At 39.1% G+C, this 21,721-nt stretch overlaps 1 protein-coding gene across 7 annotated transcripts in view; it reads left to right on the forward strand.

Moving 5' to 3' along the window:
• LOC135240051 (uncharacterized) overlaps positions 1–21,721 on the forward strand; it is a 93,064-nt gene that overhangs the window by 52,729 nt on the left and 18,614 nt on the right. For 4 of the 7 annotated variants that reach the window (XR_010325570.1, XR_010325569.1, XR_010325572.1 and 1 more), the window contains 4 exons: positions 727–1,023; positions 10,165–10,455; positions 11,044–13,400; positions 14,029–14,270. Coding sequence is in view for 2 of the 7 variants with exons in the window: in XM_064309245.1 (XP_064165315.1) it covers positions 3,416–3,523 (108 nt within the window). In the remaining 5 variants the exon portion in view is untranslated. Of the gene's footprint in view, positions 1–726; positions 1,024–3,415; positions 4,363–10,164; positions 10,456–11,043; positions 13,401–14,028; positions 16,227–16,536; positions 16,564–21,721 lie in introns of those variants that run through there. The other 3 variants (XR_010325573.1, XM_064309279.1, XM_064309245.1) reach the window with 3 other exon arrangements.

Genomic DNA, 21,721 nt, shown 5'->3' on the forward strand with positions numbered 1-21,721 from the left:
TAACTCTACCGCGAGAACGAGTGTAATACTCGAGCTCGGGGTAGTTAGCTGCAGTCTGCTATTACTCCGTGCCTATGCCCGCATTCTCCACCACTGTGGCACCGTACTGGGTGTGACGGTGCAGGCGGGGCGGCACAGAAATACACAGACCGGAGGTTTGGGGAAAAATAGCCCAACAGGGCTCTTTAATCAAACCAAAGTAAGCACGAAAATCAAAGCCGTACTCAACAACAAAAAGTTTCTTCTTTAAACTAAATTAAAGTAAAGTAAAATAACTGAAATTAAAGTAGTGATGACCCGGAGACAGCTTAGGGGATCCCTCTTTGAAGCGCGAAGAGGGATGTGGTCCCGCGTCTCCGCTGGCTCTGCAAAACAAGCACAAATTTACACACAGATATTTCGTCGCTCTGGTCTCGCCCGAAAACCCCCTCCCCTCAAGGGAGACAAAGGCCTCCTCTTAAGCTCCCAGCTCGTTTCCCTGGAGTAGCGGCAGCTGTGTGGCCTCATTGACTTCAGGTGTGATGAATGCCAATGAGGGAGTTGGGGAATTTCCCGGTTGCCGCTCTCCAGGGTCCTGTGGCTGGGCTTCGCAGAGTGGTGCTGTCCTGGGTCCTGAACTGCGAGCCTGGTGGTCGGTTTGAGCTGATGAATATCCAGCTGGGAGGGGCACTGCGGGGGCATGCCCCGATCCACGCCACAGTATGTTGTATTATTTGTGTGTTCCAGATCTGAGGAAGCCCAATATCTCAGTCTCCACAGAACACACTGAGACACACATTCGCTGTGAAGCCCCACCTGACATCACTGGAGCTATTTTCTTCCTGTACTTCCACAGGAGTAGCACACATACTAAGGAAACCCAGGCTGTAACAGAAGAGCGAGCAGTCAGTTTCACTGTCCCCCGCAGCTCTGACTCCACTCTGACATACTGCTGTAGTTATCAGTTTAATACCACCAACTCTAAACTGAGTGACTGTGCTGAAGCTAAGAACAAGGACCAGAGTGGAAGAACAAAGGACCAAAGTACTGTACTCTTCTTTTCTCTCTGCAGTTTATAAACCACACATGCACAGTTAATGCGCAACTTAAAAGACAAACGCTTGTTGTATTTTGGTCCTTAGTCATTATAAATGGAGGTTATGCATTAACATTGACTACAGGAGATTTTTTCATTGATTTATTCATCCATTATTTATTCATATGTATTCATTCATTATTTATATTCAATAGTCCTCCTTTGATTTTCTATTATATGGCTGGAAACCCATTGCACTTGCCATTTCCCATAAATGAGATGCCAGGTTATAGTTTTGGCACTATAGTTCCATGCATCTGAAACAAAGCTGATATCTCAAGATTTTCTGTGGATTCACAGCATTAACTGTCTTGTAGTTTTTCCAGTTTGTATTCTGTCAATAATTTATTCATATGATTTACTTTATGAACTGTGTTAAACCAGGTATTTGGCTGTGAGGGGTTCTTTTGTCTCAATGAAGCACTGTGGTTAATTGCTTAAAAACAAAATAAAAGACCACAGTATGTACTAGGATATGTGGAGATCTAGAATAACTCCCTCAAAATGTGAAAGCTGGTGCTCTTTTCACACAGTGTCTCACGCTCATCAAATCCCCTTTACAAATTTTAGCCTGGCTGAAGATTGGAATAGTTCTCACTGTGATTGTGATCCTCCTGGGAATGACAGGAGCCGGTCTGTACTGGATACACAGTGAGTCTTTCTGATGGCTACTCTGTAGTGTGCACTAGTCCTGCGTTTCTCAAGTGTTGGTGACCAATCTATAGCAAGAGGCCATAAGTAAATTAAATGGTTAACATTTGATTCCTTTATCTTAGACATACTACAGGCTGCAACACAGTGGCTGTTTAATAAATGAGCACATACATGATTTTGTTATCATGATTGATGTTGTCATATTGTGGATGCAGCTGTTAAGTAGTATATATCATCGTAAGGATTACATTAACATCATGAATCTGTTTACCAAACAAGGTATGTTTAATCTGAAATTCTAAAATATGCCACTATGAAATTTGGAAATATAAAGAATAAATATTTTATTTTTTATTTTGGCTGTGGGCCCCAACCTGCAAATTCCTATGCTAGTCTAGTCATATTGTGACATGAGAATTACAGAGTTCTACAATGACATTTTTGTCAAAAATGAGTTATATACTGTTCAATTATTTATAAATAATGTTGATTTCCTTACATGTGCGGTGTCAGAAATGTAAAAAAAATGTTTCTTCCTTTTCAGGAAAAAGGAAATCTAGTGGGTGAGATATTTCAGTATTTTTGTTTCTCTATAATAAGATGAATTTATAGAAATAAAAAACATGCTACCATCCTCTCAGTCCAACTGTTACATGGTGTCTGCGCAATCAAATGGAAATTAAGAAATTTTATTTGCTCAGTCTGATACTCTCATAGTTTCGGTACATGACCATGACTGTAGGTCCTATAAAGTATATCTCTAATACAACAATTGTCTGTGTTGTTCAGGCTGCCCACAACTCCTAACAATGATGCTGTGTGTAAGTACCTGTAATCTTCCATTAATTTCTTTAGCCCTTATTTCAGCTGTTCTGCTTGTAGACATGCTACCTGCTACCATTACATTACATTACATTACAGGCATTTGGCAGACGCTCTTATCCAGAGCGACGTACAACAAAGTGTATAACCAAAACCAGGAACAAGCAGGTGAAAACCCTAAAGGGAAGTACAGTTCCAAGTGCAGGGAACGACCGCGTAGTTAAACTTGGACCGTGTAAGTTAATCTTATTAACACAACAAAAAACAGCAACAAAGCAGTTTATGCAAATAAAACAAGCAATAGTTATTGCACTTGTGCCTACTCAAATAAGTCAACTAAGATAAACAGCTTACCTAGCTACAACCCTAAGATTACATAGTCATACCATGTTACCTATTTTTAGCTTTAGTTTCAGCACAACCTTCAATGTCCTTGTTGCCGTTATAAACAACATGTGATGTAAACTCATTTGCGTTTGTGCTGTAGACACCACTGTCGACATGTCCAAGGGAGCAGAAACCAGTGATGCCACAGTGAGTACAAAACAACAGCAGGATAGATGTGGTACTGAAATTAAGGCCCAAAATGAAATATTAAATAATCATTCAGAACGCCACTGGCGATTTCTGGCATTGTTAAATCCACTGTACGAGGACTTCATTGTAAAGCTGGACTTTATTAATAAATGTATCTATTGTACCATTGACATGTAAGTCTGAGTCACTGCACTCTGCATTACATCTGCAAACTGTAACTCAGCTGTGTGTCTGTTGATGGAGCTGCGTCATCCATCTTCATAAATACGTGTCCTATGCTGTGTGTCATGTGACTGGGCTAGTGACTGTGTGCCTCTCTCTACCTAGTCTCCTTCTGACGTGACTTACAGCACTGTCGCCCACCTTGCCCCTCAAACGACGGCCTTTCAGGTCCAACAGGACAACGTGGTGTACAGCAGTCTGAAGACGGACTGAGGAATTCATACACAAAACACAGGAGTCCTTTTAATCTTTATGATGTACTCTGATCAAGAGAGTATCAATATATTTATGGGTGTGCACAATTAGAATAGAAATATTTCTTTTAACATTCTTTGACAATACCTTGTGAATGTCATTTGGATTGTTAATCTGTTTTGTTAGTAGTATCTTTATTTCTTGTGATGTTGTTTTGGGATTGTACCCCCAATGCAGAGTTCAAACTCACATATGAGAATAACATAGAGAAGAACTCTTCAGACAGTTATTTAGGGGGCATAACTGCTGCACTTGTAAAGAATATATTCTGTATTATGCAGAATACAGAAATGTGTTTACAATGTTACAGACTGATATTGCACAAAAGTACCCGGCAAACCCAAAATAACTGCTGACTGCTAACTGGGGCCCATCCCTGTACTGAGAACCAATGCTTGGGGCGCAAAATCCCTGGTGGCGCCCCCTGTGCCTCTCAAGTACACCATTCATCAGCCACTTTCAAAATCATAGTAGGACCCCCCAAATGTGTTTTTTTATCCTTTCATTTTGTTTTAAATGTATAGTGTGTTGAGACTTTTGTGAAAATGCCCTTTAAATAAATGGTGACCATTAAAACCCTTACAGATAAACCATGCGTTCCAAAACCACATATGAATACCCCACATTTCAGCTATAAAAATAATCCCACTTCAATGATGAGAGCAGGAAAAAAACCTATCCTATTTCAAGTCACGCTTTGTTTTCACATGTGAGAATTGTAGTTCACATTTTCAAGTCAGGGATGTGAAAATGTGAAGATGCAAATGACTCGATGCGACCTATGTTCTCTTCACATGTGCTAAAAAGCCAAGCACAGGTGAAAATGTCCAGTTTACAGCAGTAAAATTATGAAACCACACAGAGATGTCTTCCTAAAATAGCTGTTCATGTTGTAAGTGTCTGTATTCACAGACAATAAATTATGCAGGACACAGAATTAATAGTGCCTTATTGTGCCAAAAATGGGTATTATGATGAAATTTCTATAAGATTTTTTCCAACAAGATACTTGTGAAGACCTTCTGGGTGAAAATTGAACTGGTTAATTGTGTCATGGTTCTGTGGTTGTCTGCATTTCCCTTTTTGGGCCACTAGATGGCGGCACTTCAGTTTTTAGTCCTCTGTTCTTTTACCCCGTTTAATTGTACTATTGTTTTCAATTATTCACTTATAGTTTTTTGGTTGTCTCGTTTTCCCTTCCCTCTCTGTGGCCTGATTGTGCATTGTGCCCTCCTGTGTCTCGTCAGTGTTTTGTCTATTTAAGTTCCTTTCTTCCCTCACTCAGGTGCTGGATCCTTTTGTCTGTGTTTCTGATGGTGTTTTGATATGTGTTTCCATGTGTACTTTTGATTCTGTGTTTTGTCTTTCTACCCTGTCTGAGTTCTGTTTTTGTATGGTTTTAGATTTCTGGATTTTTGTTGTTTTTGCGTTTCAAGAATCCTTGCTTTGTCTTTTTTGGGATTTGCCGTGTGTGGCTTTGTTTCTGTCCCCCTTGGTTTTTGTTCTATTTAAAAGTAAAGTTCTCTGTTTGGATTTACCCCTTTGGTTTTTGAGTATTTCTCTGCGTTTGGGTCCATTCCCTCGCCCCTTACTGACAAATTGGACTTTCAGGGACAGGTGCTGTGCTCCAATGCAATTTGTAGTTTTCAGAGGCATGACATGATTCACTTAGCTTGTTCTGGCACTCCATAATGAATCACAGTAAAATGTATTTAATTTATTAAAATATAAAATGTACAAAATTGTGAAAATACATTTTTGGCCTGTTCTCCAGCCCTAGTGTGTGTCATTTTTCTCTGGTAGTGCCTAATTGTTGCTGTATTAGTTTCACCTGTTCCCCTGTGTATTTAAGCTCCTTGTTCCCTCCTTGTAGTCGTTTGGTAGTTGTATAGTTGCTAGCTATTCCATGTCTAGTTTTTATCTAGTTTGACTGCCTTGCGTTCTCCTGCTTTTGTTTTGTGTTCCATGTTCCAAGTAATAGCCTTTTTATTGGCACTTACCTGTTTCCTGAGTCTCTCTGCAGTTGGATATCCTCCCTGAGCCTGGTGATAAACGTATGCCTCTGAGTGACAAGAATTGTGTAATGGTCTAAATTTAAATAATTCTATTTAGAATTCTGCGCAACAAGTAGGGTGTACGGCATCAATGCAAAATGCCTTAATTAAAAATTTTTTTTGAATCTTCTCAATTTCTGAATGCATTTTATTTTTTATTCTTCAATGATACCAGCCACTGGTGCTTCTGAACTCTCACTGTCCCTGAGAGAATTCAGTTTCCTTCTGCTCAGAGACGCAGAGCATGCCCTTTTTAGGGCAAGAAGCAACCTCAGGGAATCGATGTGTGCCCACTGACAGGGGGAGTGGGATGTGCAGCATTCACCCTCATCATTGACTGACAACAGTAATGTGAGTGTTTATTTACTGTGTTAGTGTTGTCCGTTCCAGCAAAACCGCTGAAGCGGTGGTCAGTGTGAGCGCAAGCGGTGTTACCGCATCCGGCTCCGTTAGCGTTAGCTGCACAGTGACGTCAATGGGCTGGAGGCTGTACAGAGACACACAGCACAGGACACAACCCTCAGGACAGAGGTGCACGAGGGAACTGATATCGCTTCACTGTGACCAGGAGGGAGCTGGTCACGGACGTAGACATACCGCTGATATGCGAGTACACAGATTGGGACACGACCCACCTCTCCGTGCGAATCGGCAGTGTCATGGTCAGAGAGTATGGTTAGTCTGAAACAGAAAATAAACACCTGCATGTGGATCCGCCCCCATGTTGCTGTGCAAAGCTCAATTCACTGGAAAGATACCTTCCACAATCTGTAAATTCATTTATACGTCGTGGATAATTGTGTATTATTGTGGACCCAGGTGCTAAAATCCAAAAAGACATGACTTTTCCAGACTCACCAACCTACAACTACAGTGTAAGCTGTTCACTTCTCTTGTACCCATGATTCATCCACTGGTGAGAAAATGCTTATAGCAAGTAGCCTAATAAGAAATCAATATCATTTAAGTGTGAGACTGTGCTGACCATGGTACAGAGCAGGGATATTTAGATGAGCTCACTGGCGATGAATCTGACTTGAAATCACGACAAATGAACTTCCGCGCTACAATTTTATGAAAGCCAACATGAACCTTAATAATGGTTATTGGCATTTTCAAGTCGCATGACTTTTCTTGCATCGAAATGGTACAGTATAAGTTTTGCTTGAAGTGCTGCATGGTTTTCCTGTTGTATAAAAATACTGCCAACTTCCTCATTCACATCACATTTAAAAGAGTCAAACATCACATCCTGGTGTTATTCTGACTTCAGTCCTCAAACATGCCATCACGTCTCTCCTTTCTTCTCCTGCTCATCATCATTCTGCTGGAAAGTGAGTGCTCTCTTATTTATTTTCTTCTCAGTTCCTAATTTCAAATGACCAGGAATGCCAATTGCAACTTAATTACATTCTGAAAGAAATAAATGTTTTCTATTGTGACAAAGTAATTGCAGAAACCTAAACCTGAACAAAATGAAAAACCTGCATTTCCTGATGAATTTATACTAACATCACCCTCTTCTGGTGGGCTCACTACAGATCGTTGTGGACATGCTGAAGCTCAAGGTTAGTAATACTGCAATTATTGCAAATAGAGAAAGCTTGCTTGAAGAACAGAATTATTAACTATGTATATTATAAATCTAAATTTTTTTATCAGCTTGAAACAGTGTGAAGCCCTCTTTGGGGTACAACGTCATAGTGGTGTGGCTAGAAACAATATGTAGAAAGGCATGTATTGAAGGTTGTACATGATTATAGACCTGCACATAAAATAAAAGGTTGGTTAAAAGCAGTTAATGTATGTGTACCCTGGTCTATGACGAAAATGAAACCACCACATCCGCAATGACTTGGTGTGATGGTGAGTTCTCACAGTGAGGATGTTAGTGGGCCTGAGAACTTCCCCAAACAACACATCTTATTTACTATTGCAGTACAAAATTCTCTTGAGAAGATTTTTTTGTGTGTGTTCTTGGTCATTAAACTCTATTAGATTTATGAATGACACTATAAACAGAGAGAGTGGCAGTTCATGATTTGAAAAGTTTAATAAATAATTATTTGAAAAAGATTTGCATCACCAGAATGTGCACAAATCACCCATTTGCCAGATAATAAACACATTCAGTGTGTTGATGGCCATTGTTAATTAAGAACTGGAATGATTTTCAGCCTCTCCTGCCTTGGTCATTAAAAAGATTCACCTTTCAGGCCCGAGTTATTTAAGATAACCTTTCATGTACAGATAATTGCTAGGCATTATAAATATGTTATTTAAATGGAAGGGAATTTGATTTTAATGGGTCATTGATAGGCACTATGTTAGCACAATAATAAAAACATGTTTTCACAAATCTTAAAGTTCTTTACATGCATATAAATATGGTGCATACATGATAGATAGAATGCTTCTGGATTTAAAAGGACTGACATTTCTTACTTCTCTGTGATCACATCTCACAACATGATATCTGTAAAGGAATGACACTGCTTTGGTCATCCCAAGTGATTTACAGGGTCAAAAGGATAAGATACTGTCAGTGTAGATGAGAGGAAAGGAAGAATAAAATACAAAACATGAATATTAACTCACAAGTTACACAGGGATTAAGCGTCAATCTGGAAAAATAATAATGATGCTAAAATTTTAGTACATAACTGTGCCTTAATGTAATTATAATAAGAGCATGTGCACATAATAGCAACATGCTAAAGTCATACTCATATGTACCCAGAGCACGTTAAAGGAAATGACAACATTTTGGCCAATACTGGATAGTCATCGCCGACGCCAATCCAACATGGATTGCATATGCATTTCAAACTACACTGAAGTCTCACATAATTAGTAGGCATTATAAGGTATAGCATGGAAAGCTTCATTAATCAGAAAATATCAAGGGCTGCAGGACAGTGTTTCAGCTTGAATATATTTTTTCAGTATAATACTGACTTAATACTGACAAAGCAAGCTGTGAGAGCATTGTAAATGTATAGCACATCACTGTAAGAGCCAGTGTGACTTCAGTAATAAACCTGTCAGAGAACTTTTATATAAAAACATAATTCAGCACATTCTGTTTCTGTTATTAAATTACCATAACTGTTGTCTTTTAACGTCTTAAAATGTTTTCTCAGTCTGTCGACATTCCCAGTGGAGTTCTATTTCTCATATTTTACTTGGTCAGGTTCACTAAAGGTTCACTAAAGCATAAAGCACAGTCTACATATCTAGATATTGACCATTTTGATCTTGATCAAGCGTATCAAAGAAAAAAAGAGTGATTCACCATCAACATTATATCACACTGCTGCCTGTTTTCACTTAGAGCAAGTCATTACACATGTGCAGAGCTTAATTACCTGCCAGATATGTGTGTGACACTGAATACATTGTGATGCTGGTCCCAATCAATGTATGCCACCTCTGTAATATCCTTCTTTGAATGATTTGTATTGTATATGGTGAGCATCATGCATGTCTCTTCACGACAGGAAAGCTGCAGAAACCAGACATTTCTGTGGATAGATCTGTGCAGAACAGTAGGGTGGTTAACATTGCCTGTAAGACAAAGCTGGAAAGCCCCATATCTAGCACTAATATCAGCTGTAATCTGTACATTGGAGACTCATCTGAGCCATTCAGAAGCACATGGACCACAAGTAAACCTGTTTGTGACTTTAAAGTGAATATCAGTGACCTGCAGAAGAGCAGGGAGGTGAGCTGTGATTGCAGTGTGAATACAGCCCCTCGTTCTCCTTCTCCACGCAGTGACAGAACCCTTGTAGTAGATAAGTCACTCTATAAATCTCAAGCATACTGGTACTAAATAAAGCTGAGGGCTGCCAGGTTGCCCTTGCACTGTTCAATTTATTTATTGATTTATTTGTTTTGTTTATGTTTGTTTAGCCACAGCATTGCACCCTGTACAGCAATTATCGTGTAAGATATCATGAGCTTGCCAAGTATAATGTTTCCAGACCAAACTAACAATTGCCCCTCACACAAATCCATTTAGTGAAGCAATTGTCGTAACTGTGAATATGCAAGACAAGTATATTTACCCTAACAAGCACATATAGTTCATTATACAGTTCATTTTTTGACTAATATCAATTTAAGTTATGTAATCTTTCATATATTCTTTCTTTATATCAAGTTTTACTGTACATAATTAGCCAAAATATAATTACGTTGCTTTGATCAGCTGAAAACATACTGGATGAGCGCATACATTCAACACTCATGTTAAATGATGTACCCAATATTGCTGTAATTCTCACATGCTCTTACAGTGCCTTGGCCGTAACTTCAGCTTGTTTTTATTAACCTTGCTATATCTTTTGTTGTTCCTACAAATTCATTATAAATTCAATTGTGAATGGGCCCCAAAGAAAATCTTACTTCCAGCAAAGGAACAAAACGGAAGTGGAAGTTTGTGGTCGGCTGCTGTATGAAAGTGCCTACAATACAGCTGTTTGAGTGGAAAATCAAGCATAACTGATGATTGAAACTAAATGGATCTCTGAACTGTTGCAGGTAAACTGCCAAAGGCAGAGTTACATTTGAGTCCTGCAGTAATTTCCATAAAGGACTCCATGAATCTGAGGTGCAGAAGACCTGACTCTGCCCCTGCATCCCACTGCACTTTCACCATTAATCAGAGAGGACCGATCAGTGGCTCGGACTGTAATCGCTCAGTCACTGGAGCTGAGCTGCTCAGTGGGAGTACCAGCGCACACAATGAGATCACCATGAGATGTTTCTACAGGCTGGGGGAAGGAGTGAAACCACTTGTCGATAGTGACCCCTCTACAGTAATTGTGCTGGGTAAGAATTCATAATTCTGAAACGTGCAGCCTGAAATAGGACATCAGATGCTAAGGTCAGTTAATATATAATAAATAGACATTTCTAAACTAATGTTTCTGTAAAGAAATGCAAGACAGAAAAAATTATAAATAAATCATTGGGGGGCCAAAACCTTTCTGAAGGCACTGTATGGTTGTGTGTGTGCTGGTGTGTGTGCGTGTGTCTATGCATTTGTGTACATTTCAGTCTGGAAGCAGTTGGATAGCGACACAATTTTTGTCTTTTTGACTCTATACTCCAGAACATTGGATTTGAAATGAAACAATGAAGATACAAGTTAAAGCGCAGACTGTCAGTTTTAATGTCTGTCATACTAAAAGCCTGTTTCTGGCTTCCCATAGACCTAATTTTTCACTTATATAAAACTAACCCAAGCAATGTGCACATGGGGTAAGGGATGCAGCTCAGTCACTCCAGCTCCTCCCGCCAGATCCCTACAAGTAAAACCACCAGGATGCTCATGCACATTTAGCCACAGGGAACACAATCAGGACTGTGACCATGCAAATGCATTTCTCTGCATGTTGTATTATTTGTGTGTTCCAGATCTGAAGAAGCCCAATATATCAGTCTCCACAGAACACACTGAAACACACATTCGCTGTGAAGCACCACCTGACATCACTGGAGCAAAATTCTTCCTGTACTACAACAGGAGTGGAACACATACTAAGGAAACCCAGGCTGGGACAGAAGAGCGAGCAGTCAGTTTCACTCTCCCCCGCAGCTCTGACTCTACTCTGACATACTGCTGTCAGTATCAGTTTAATACCACCAAATCTAATCTGAGTGACTGTGCTGAAGCTAAGAACAAGGACCAGAGTGGAAGAACAAAGGACCAAAGTACTGTACTCTTCTTTTCTCTCTGCAGTTTATAATCCACACATGCACAGTTAATTCTCAACTTAAAAGACAAGTGCTTGTTGTATTGTTGTCCTTTGTCATTATAACTGGAGGTTATGCATTGACATTGCCTACAGAGGATTTATTAATTGATTTATTCATCCATTTATTTACTCATATTTATTCAGTCATTATTGATATTCAAAAGTCCTCCTCTGATTTTCTATTATACGGCTGGAAACCCATTGCACTTGCCATGTCCCATAAATGAGATGCCAGGTTATAGTTTTAGAACTAGATAGAATGAGTGGAGTTAAGTCTGTTTACTATAAGAAGCTGCCCTGCGGCTCTGACCCCTGTGGACAAATTATCCCCTAAGTGAAAATATATTATTTAAAATATAACCTAATTTCATTAATGTTCATGTTCTTTCTGCCAACTCGCTCTTTTTCTCCCCCTTCTTCCCCGGTCTCACCGTCCCAGCTGTCATTGGTTTACCATCAGGTAACCTTTTCCTACTGCCACCAACAATAACACTCTCACTCACGCCACACAGAGACAACATGAAACGAAATAGAAAAGAAACAACTCTGAGTGGTCGACAGGCCACACCATGCGATGCCACTGGAGAGTTTTCCTCCCCCCACTTTTATCCTCATTCAGGTGCACCCCATTCCCTCATTAACCAACTCCTTCCACCTAATCAACCTTGCAGCACGGTTCCTGGCTCACAGACTACTGACATTGTCATTGGCTTGCAATGGACTAGGAGCTGAAGTCCATGTATAACAATGAGGTTCCATTTTGAAAAACTGGCAAAGATAATTTCACAGCAGAGTTGCATGATATGTCCACTTTGTATTCTGTCAATAATTTATTTATATGTTTTACTTGTTGAACTGTGTTAGACCAGGCCGTGAGGATTCTTTTGTCTCAATGAAGCACTGTGGTTAATTGCATAAAAACTGAGTGACTGTGCTGAAGCTAAGAACAAGGACCAGAGTGGAAGAACAAAGTACTGTACTCTTCTGTACTCTATGCGGTTTATGAATTCTCAACTTATAAGACCAGTGTTTATTGTATTTTGCTCCTCGGTCATTATAATTGGATGTTATGCATCAACTACATAAGATTTATTAATTGTGCAAAAGTCCTTTGATTTTCTGTTGTACAGGTGTCCACTGTAGGAGTCCTTCTATCTCAATGAAGCACTCAGGTCAAGTAGTTTAAATATAAAATTCCATACCAGAGTTTATTTATTAGATTAAACCATTAACACTGGAGGGGTATCCAAGCAAAATTTGCTCTCAGCATTGATCCACACTTGTAATGTGAGTGTTAGTTCATTTCTTGTCTGTATGGGGTGAGGTCAAGCGAAACTGCTCGAAGTGGTGGTCAACATGAGTTACCACATCCGGCTCCATTAGCGTTAGCTGCATAGCTGGGAGCACAGTGCGAGCAATGAGCTGGAGGCTGTACAGACACACAGGATACACCCCTCAGGACAGAGGTGCACGAGGGGAGCCGATATCGCTTCACTGTGACCGGGAGGGAGCTGATCCCGGGAACTGATCTGCCTCCCTCTGAGTCTCAGTGTTATTTCTACACAGAGGGGATACAGCTGACTGAGACTCTTTCAGTCTGAGAACGGTTTGTCACTGGGTCTGAGCGCTCAGGGGAAGGGGTCAGTGCAGAAATCAAGATTAGAATGAGCTGCCAGTATATTGAGAACGTACAATGTACAATGTCAAGTTCCTGTACAGTGAAGATTCTATGGTAACCGTGCTTCATATATCAATATTACTCTGTTACTTCTTCATAGGCTTTTCCTTCCTTTTTTCTTTCACTAATGAAACACTTCTAATGAAGACAGAAAGTACAAACATTGTGTGTGGTCCAGATTGTAATTGTCAGTATTGTTTGCTGATCTATTCCTTGCCTTTTCTTTCCGTTCTCGGAGTCAGCCAGGTTTCTGTGGCGACACATCCTCAGTGTTCTGGTCCTCTTGGCTGCTATTGGAATACTCATAGAATACTTCATCTCCCACACACCAACCACAGGTCTGTGCCTCAACTGTCCACCCATCATCAGCCAATAGAAATGTACTTTTTAATCAGACATCTAATCTGAATCATACAAAGAAAGTCTTTATGTAAAACCTGCATCAAATATTCATAAGCACAACATAAATATTGATAAAAACATAGTCATTCAATATGCTTTTATATATTGTGCTGTTACCACCCACATTATACATTATATTAGCATTACAGTCTGTTTTGGTTAAAAGTCTGAATGTAATGTTGATATAGTGACTATGAATGTGTTACACAGCTATGAGAAGTTTGTAAATGTCATGGTTCTGTATTTTCTGTTTCTGTTTTTCCCCTTTTGGCCGCCAGATGGTGGCACTTCAGTTTTGTGTTCCAGTTCGTTCTCGTTCTTCGTTCTCTGTGTTAATTGTATTATTGGTTTTAATTATTCTAACATTGTTCCCACCTGTGCCTTTTTATATGCTTAAGAATGTATCCATTGTTGGCTCTTATGGTAAATGTTGTATTGTTAAAAAAAAAAATCACTTTCTAAAATTGTGCTGCTGGTTTATCTTTGGATTTAATTCCTCCCTATGCAAGTGCATATATTAGTTGACTAATTTCATTTTCATGTGTTTTGTTTCATATGCTGCAGGCAGGAAGAGGAGAGGGAGTGAGAACACCGGACAGTTTGTGGAGACATTGTGCTGAGACATGAGAGAGATGCGCCTGTTTACCTCTACAAATATATAGTGCGCATACACAATAAATAAAAATATACATAAAACCACACATAAATACAGAACATGTATATTTATAAACAAACATAACATAGATACATAGTCACAAAGTGACATACTGTTTTAACTTAAAATAAAGAGTGCTCTTAAATATTTACTACTGTAGTCTGTATTTCTGCGATGTCATTTATAACTTGTTTTCATCCATTTAAAAATGTATGCTCTCAATTTCATATTTATTACAAGCACTGTTGTGAACCCAAGTTGGTTTGTTTAAAATAATATTGTTCTTATTTTGTTTATTTTTTGTTTTCCATTATTTTTGGTTCTTGTATAGCATAACTTGAAAAAAAGACAAAGCTCGTCATACAAAATACACACTGAATATTTGTTGGAAAAAGGGCTGCAAGTTTACTCATTTAATTTATCTTGTGCGTCAAATCAGAACTCAGTGCTCTTTTGCAGTGAAGACAGATAATCAAATTGGGAATGCAAGGGATTGTTTAGCAACTCAGATGTAGGGGATCAATTGGTTGCCAGAGAACCAGTTTTTGGGGGATTTGAGCTGGACTCCAGGGTTATCACATCTACTCTTTTCAGTCTGGATGGTGACTTATTGTTTCATCTAAAGGATGTTAACCTCACCCAACACCATGAACCATTGAATTTATATTAGGTCCCCACAGAACTACCAACACCTTTCCAACAGACATTTCCATTTCCCTGGAGGCCCGCATGCAAGTACTAAGTAAACCCACAACTGCTTAGCTTCAGCAGTTTGGCATGGGAAGGGTACAGGCTCATATGACTGCTGGCAAACATATGGCATATGATGACTGGGTTTGACATAAAGAAAAGACATTAGCAGCAGTGATTTCAGCATCAAAATAATAGTGTGCCATTATTTTTTTTACATTTTAATACGCTGGTGCTCTAATCCAGAGAAATGTAAAATAAGCACACACCCACACATACATTAACACATTCAGTGATGAACGCCAACAGGCACAAACTATAACTAGTCAAACTATACTCATGTGAAGCATGACAAGGTCCAAGTTCTGAAGTTCATCAACAACAAATAATCCACCTGATGAATTCTTGCAGTTTAGATGTGTTAGCTAGCTGTCTTGCTGTCCTCTGAGGCTACGAGCTGAATTTTTTCCATATACTAAAATGACAGATCATCTTTTTTTCCTCTTTCATTGTCAGTCAAAATCTCCACTGCAGTCGTTCTTTCATTTATGGTGCAGACAGTGATACATGCAGCTTGCACTACACTGCCATCTGCTGGTGGCGCCTGGCCCCACAGGCTCCTAATGAGAAGCTGTCAGTGGGCTTTGGCCTTACGGTTTTTCTTTCCATGGGGCTCCCGCCCCTTATCTCGCCTTGAGTTCAAAGATCGCTCCAGTCCTGTCCTTCTCTCCATGGTCATGGACTGTTTCAACCCTATTCCTCCCTTGCCCTGGTTATGCCTCTGTCTGGAGCTCCACATCCATCATCCGGCTCCTCTAAACTGCACTGTTCTGAGCTATACCATTTGCTCTTCTATCAGTCCTGTTAGCTTTCATCTCAGCTGTAACCTGCTTAACCAAGTTTATTTGCAGTCTTTATAGCAGGCTGGCCAGTGGAGGATGTGCTCCCCCTCAATAGCAGGGTTCCTCTCGAGATTTCTTCTCAATGAGGAGTTTTTTTGCCGCCATTTGAGGGTTTACTTACAATTACAATTCAGCAGATGCTCTTATCCAGAGTGACTTTCCTAGATCACATTACTACATACAATCCATATACATGGCTGCATATATTACTCAACCGATTTAGGCCCAGTACTTTGGTATAAGGCACAATGGCAGAGCACCAGCTGGGAATCAAACATACAACCTTTTGAGTCACAAGCCTAGTTCCCCCACCTAAAAGGTACATAAATGGCTTGCAACTTTCAACTGGCTGTGGTTTCTTGTCCCACCCCAAAATGTACTTCCGTATTCACATGATCAGTCTGAGACAAGTATCTGCTTTTCTTTCTTTTTGCTCACTGCTGCGTTCCTCCTCCTTGAAATGCGGTCCCAGTTTTACACCACTCTGCTGCTGGCCTTTGCCATCCAGCTGGACTGTGAGTGAAACAATTATTTCTCTCTTTTCTTGTTTTTCTTTCTCTTTCTGCGTTCTCTGTCTGTCACAGTGGCCAGCAGTGACAGATCTGCAGCAGTTATTTTCTTCTAGTTCTCTGTGGCTTTGTGACAATGTGTTTATTTCCAGTTTATTTTCTTTTTCATCTAAACTAATCACATTTCTTTATGTAGATTTTTACAAATGTTCACATTTCAGGCTGATCATGGCATGACATAGAAAGTTAACAATAAACATCTGGAGGACAGTTTTGATCAAACTTTAATTTGTTTCATTTGCCTTATGTTTGCCAGATTTCATACTGCACGCCGATGCTGAAGGTCAGTATAAAAGCCACAAATAGCGTTATCAAAATTTATCATATTACCCTTCTGGTATCTGCAGCCAAATTAGCCAGATGGTTCAATATGTTGTCCAAGTTATTAGGTCAAGCAAAGGGATTCTTTGGTGCTTTATGTTACTATGATCTGTGTGCAAACCTAAATCATTAAATATATGCTGGTCCATTTAAGATCGTAGGAGGACATATGACATATTCTCCTATGACCCGGCAATTCATTTCTGTTCCCTGCAGGGAATATGAGTCGCTGGTCTTAATCACAAAAAGCATATATTTTCTCATGAGGATATTTTAATTACTATATTTTAGTTTTCTTTGTAGTCAATCCTGTCTTTAACATTTAACTGAAACATGTACTGTATAGATGTTCTGATTTTGAATGGCTGGAGATAGACAGACAGAATACTGTAAGACAGAAGAAAGAGAAATGAGAATGTTTTATTGTTATCATCCTCTCATATTTACAATTAGCAATGGTACACTACAATACATATTCTCAATCTATTGTATTTTAATTTTGGTGTGTATGTACGGTACCTTGCAGCAGACCTAAATTGGTATTTGTCAGGAAACTGTTGCATGCGGCCGGAAACCACTGATAGGGTCACAGGAAATTTTTTGTACAAACTTTTCATCAACAGGACTTAGAGCTAAGGGTTCATCACATTCAAAGACCATTCATGATTTCACAAAAAGCCTGACTGGGCCTCTTTCTACTTCAGACAATGACATTAACAGAAAACATTACATGTGGAAATGCAATAACTTGTTGAATGACAGATAACAGCATTTATCATCTTTAAATTATAGCTATTGTTTGAGTTTTAGTATGTACTAATGTTAGTATTAATATATTATCTTTACAACAGTAATGTGTTCAATGACAGATAACAATTTGATTTAAATCTGTTTTTGTGGTAAAAGATAGAGAAAGTGGGGAGCACTATAATTATGCAAATGCAGCATGTATTTTGATTTTTGATTGTTTTGACATTAAACATATTACAAAGACAGGGAATTGTACCTTGTTAAACTTTAACTTTGACTGGATTTCTGTGGCAAAAGATTCTGTGTGCATGGTCTCAAGTTTTTGAAGAGGCTTCCCGCATTTCTGTTGGTTCTTTGTATATCAGTAAGAAAACATCTAACAGAAACAATTTGTAACTATACATAAAAGTTTTGAAATAGTATAAATATATAGTATATATGTAATTAAATGGTAATAAAAGTAATATTTTACTTGTTGATATATGTATACCACTTTAGGCAGGGAGACGCTGCTCTCTTAATACTGTAAATATTATTTTGTGGTAGGGAAATGCAATAACTTGTTGAATGACAGATAACAGCATTTATCATCTTTAAATTATAGCTATTGTTTGAGTTTTAGTATGTACTAATGTTAGTATTAATACATTAGCTTTACATAACAGTAATGTGTTCAATGACAGATAACAACTGGATTTAAATCTTTTTTTGTGGTAAAAGGTAGAGAAAGTGGGGAGCACTATAATTATGCAAATGCAGCATGTTGTCATGTTCCGGTGTTCCTGTCTGCGTTTTCCCTGTTGGGCCGCCAGATGGCGGCACTTCTGTTTTGTGTCCTGTTCCCCCCTGTTAATTGTATTATTGGTTGTCTCGTTATTCCATCATTGTTCCCACCTGTGTCTTGTTATCCCCTCCTTCTGGTTTGATTGTTTTTTGAGTTCACCTGTGTCTTGTTACCCCTTGTCTATTTAAGTTCTCTGTTCCCTTGACTCAGGTGCTGGTTCCTTGTGTTTGTTTCCGATGTTTCAGACCCTTTGTACCTGCATGTGGTTTTTTTTTTTTTTTTTACCTGTTTGTGTTTTGTTCCTGACTTGTATTTGTTTGACCTACCTGTTTGTTTGAATTACCCTTGTGCTCTGCCTGCCTGCGTTCTGCCCTGACCGTGTTCTGCCCTGCCTGTATTTGTGAGTCCCTCTTGTTTTCTGCTTTGTTTAGATATTTTTGAGTTTGTGTTTTTGCCCATCGTGGCCTTTTCTGTTCCCTGTTTGTTTGCTTTTTGTCAGTAAAGTCTTTTGTTCCCCTCCCATTTTGGATTTGTGTTTTCTTTTCCCTCTGCGTTTGGGTTCCCCCTACCCGTGCCGTGACATGATTTTGATTTTTGATTGTTTTGACATTAAACATATTGCAAAGACAGGGAATTGTAGCTTGTTAAGCTTTAACCTTGACTGGATTTCTGTGGCAAAAGATTCTGTCTGCATGGGCTCAAGTTATTAAAGAGGCTTCCCGCATTTCTGTTGGTTCTTTGTATATCAGTAAGAAAACATCTAAGAGAAACAATTTGTAACTATACATTAAAGTTTTAAAATAGTATAAATACATAGTATATGTGTAAGAATGGATAAGTAATTATGTGTAATACCACTTTAGGTAGGAGAATGTCTATTATATTGTAATATTTATTTTAAGCTGATATTAACACACTTTAGGATTAGCAGTTCAGTTTCTATTGTACTGTGTGTTCTCTTTTCAAGGACATAAAAACCGAATTTCTGTGCAGAGCAGTTGTGGGAGTGGACTGTCTTCAGCAACTGTACACTCCTCTGGACAATGTGCTGTTACCCTGTACTTGGATCATGAGCCTCAAGCAATGACAACAAAGAAAAGTCTGTACTTTGTGACGAGACTGACAGGTGCAGTCTGTGGGGCGACAGAGTGAGCTGCGATCTCTGTCCCACAGACCCCGTCTCCTTCCCCATCAGTGACAAAGAAAAATAGAAGGTGGTAATCTCTGTACTTACAGTAGGAAAATACAGCATAAGTTAAAGAACTGTTTCTGTGTGTCTGAAAAGTGTGATCAGCATGTTTGCCTCTTATGCAGTTCAAAATGTAAATTACTCTGCACAACCATTTCTTGGACTCTCTCCAGGACATCAAACATTCTAAAGCAGGTACATACATTTATACGTATATCGCTTCTATTTAAGAATTACATGGGTTTGGATTAGTTTCAGTATATAGACCAGGGTCCTCAATGTTATCAAAAGAACCATGTGCGCAGGCTTTTTTCTCCTGGCAGGTACACACCTGTTCTATAATAAAGTGCTAGCAAATCCAGTGTTATAGTAGAATCAGGTTTCCTTGTTGGAACAAAAGCTGCACCACGGCTTTTGGATAGAAGCAGACCTGCCATAGACTATTATTCCATATATAGGAAAAAAAAAAGTTTTCTGTATTTGCTCTCCCAATTTGGATGGGTATTGATTTGTAGTCCAGTTTCATTGCCACAAGTTGGTTCAGGGCTAGCATGCTTTTAGTTCGCAGACAGGACACAATTATTGTATGAAAGGTTTCACAATATCACAGCAGAAATGTTACTATATTTGGCCGGCCAACATTTTCCACTGGAATGTGTGACTTACAGCAGTTTCTGCACTCACAGTTCAAATAGTCATGTGACCCCCACACAGTCTCCGACCTCCCAGCCCAAACCGAGTTTTACTGTGGGCAATGCAGTCCTTGTTCCTTACAAAATGGGGAAGAAACAAATATTGTCAGTGAACTCCCTGAGTGATTCTCAGGGAACGGGTATTGCGAATAAATTAATTATGTTCCAAAGTCTAAACAAAAGCAAACATCCTGTAATACTCATGAAATATACATAACCACCTAAGAACCATATAACCTTTTTTGATGAACGTTTGTGAGAAACAATTTCAATGCACTTATTTCAAATTGCCAATAAAGCTTTAACTTGATCTATGAGTTTATATGATGGATTTGTTGGCTATTCAGCCAATAGCCCCAGCCAATGGGCAATTACTTCCAAAACATATTAATTTTAAAAATATTGCATCATTTTCCAGCACAGTCAAAGTTAATATTATGGCTTACAGATATTTCTCATTTAAGCTCCAAATAAAATTTAGGTTCACTAATCAAGTACTTCTAGATGAGGTTGCTGTCTATACACACACTATACACACGTATTGTAATTACAGTAACAATAAAGCCTTTTTTTTCTTTCTCTGTACATAAGAAGACAACCTCACCACCTGCTGTGACGACTAACAAGAGTATGGAAACTTCTGTTGGTCTGAACTTATAAGGTGTAATAGGTAACAGATCCTTAGAGTAGTTAGTTTGGGTTGTTACTAGTTTTTTTAGCTTGCCCTCAAACTTAACTCATCATTGGGCAGCTTGGTGGCTCGTCCTAAGGCACTGTTAAGGCACTGCCCAGTCTTTGGATGGGTCCCTCTATCCGGAATAGAGTCCAGACTGACCCAGTGCCGACAGAGGCCGGCAGCCAAACAAGGTGATGCAAAATTGGGTCTAGCATTGCCCAGGGATGGGGCGGTTTCTGGCAGCCTGAGTGATAGCATTTGTCAATCTAGTACTGACAATTCTGCCACTTAGATTGCACAACGTGTCGTCCTCTGACTCATGTCTGTGTGAGCCTGGCTTGCAATCTGCAGGTAAGAGGCAGCGACATCACAGTTATGGAGGAGAGAGCATGTTAGTCTGAGCTTTCCAAAATGTAGTGTTGTTGTGCTGAGCATTGCAGCGTGAGCGTAATGAGGCACTCCAAGCTGGGCAGAGAAAAAGAGGGAAAGCATGAAATAAAATACAAACTATGCCTTCACTGAAGTACAACTTCAAGTGCAGAGCATTCCAATATAACTTGAGACAGAGAGCAATATGTAATACGTGTAGGTCAAGTTGACCAATACATCACTTACTTCCTGAAAGAAAGCATTTGGAGCCAATTTGTCATTATGAATTCAGGGGTTAGTTACATTTTATTCCATTGACATCAACTTAAATTTTAATTGTTAAAAGCTCCTGATTCTCCCCTACCATAGTTTTGTTCTCACGCCTGCTTCTGCTGTTACTTCTAATCCTTCATTTTTGAAAAATATCTTTCCAACACAAAATTACTTTCTAACACGAAGTTCCTGTGGGATTTCATATGAGTTACTAATCAAATTGTTTCGATAGGATGTATTGGTTACCTTCGTTGATTTATTTATTTCCTTTAAGATTTTATTTCATGTTTGTTCAAACATTAGATCAAATGACTATTTTCACCATTACCTATATTTTTTATCTATATTCTTAAGCAATTTGTTAAACAAGCGATATTGGGTCCCCCC

The sequence above is a fragment of the Anguilla rostrata genome, chromosome 1, assembly GCF_018555375.3.
Source record: "Anguilla rostrata isolate EN2019 chromosome 1, ASM1855537v3, whole genome shotgun sequence".
Lineage (NCBI taxonomy): Eukaryota > Metazoa > Chordata > Actinopteri > Anguilliformes > Anguillidae > Anguilla > Anguilla rostrata.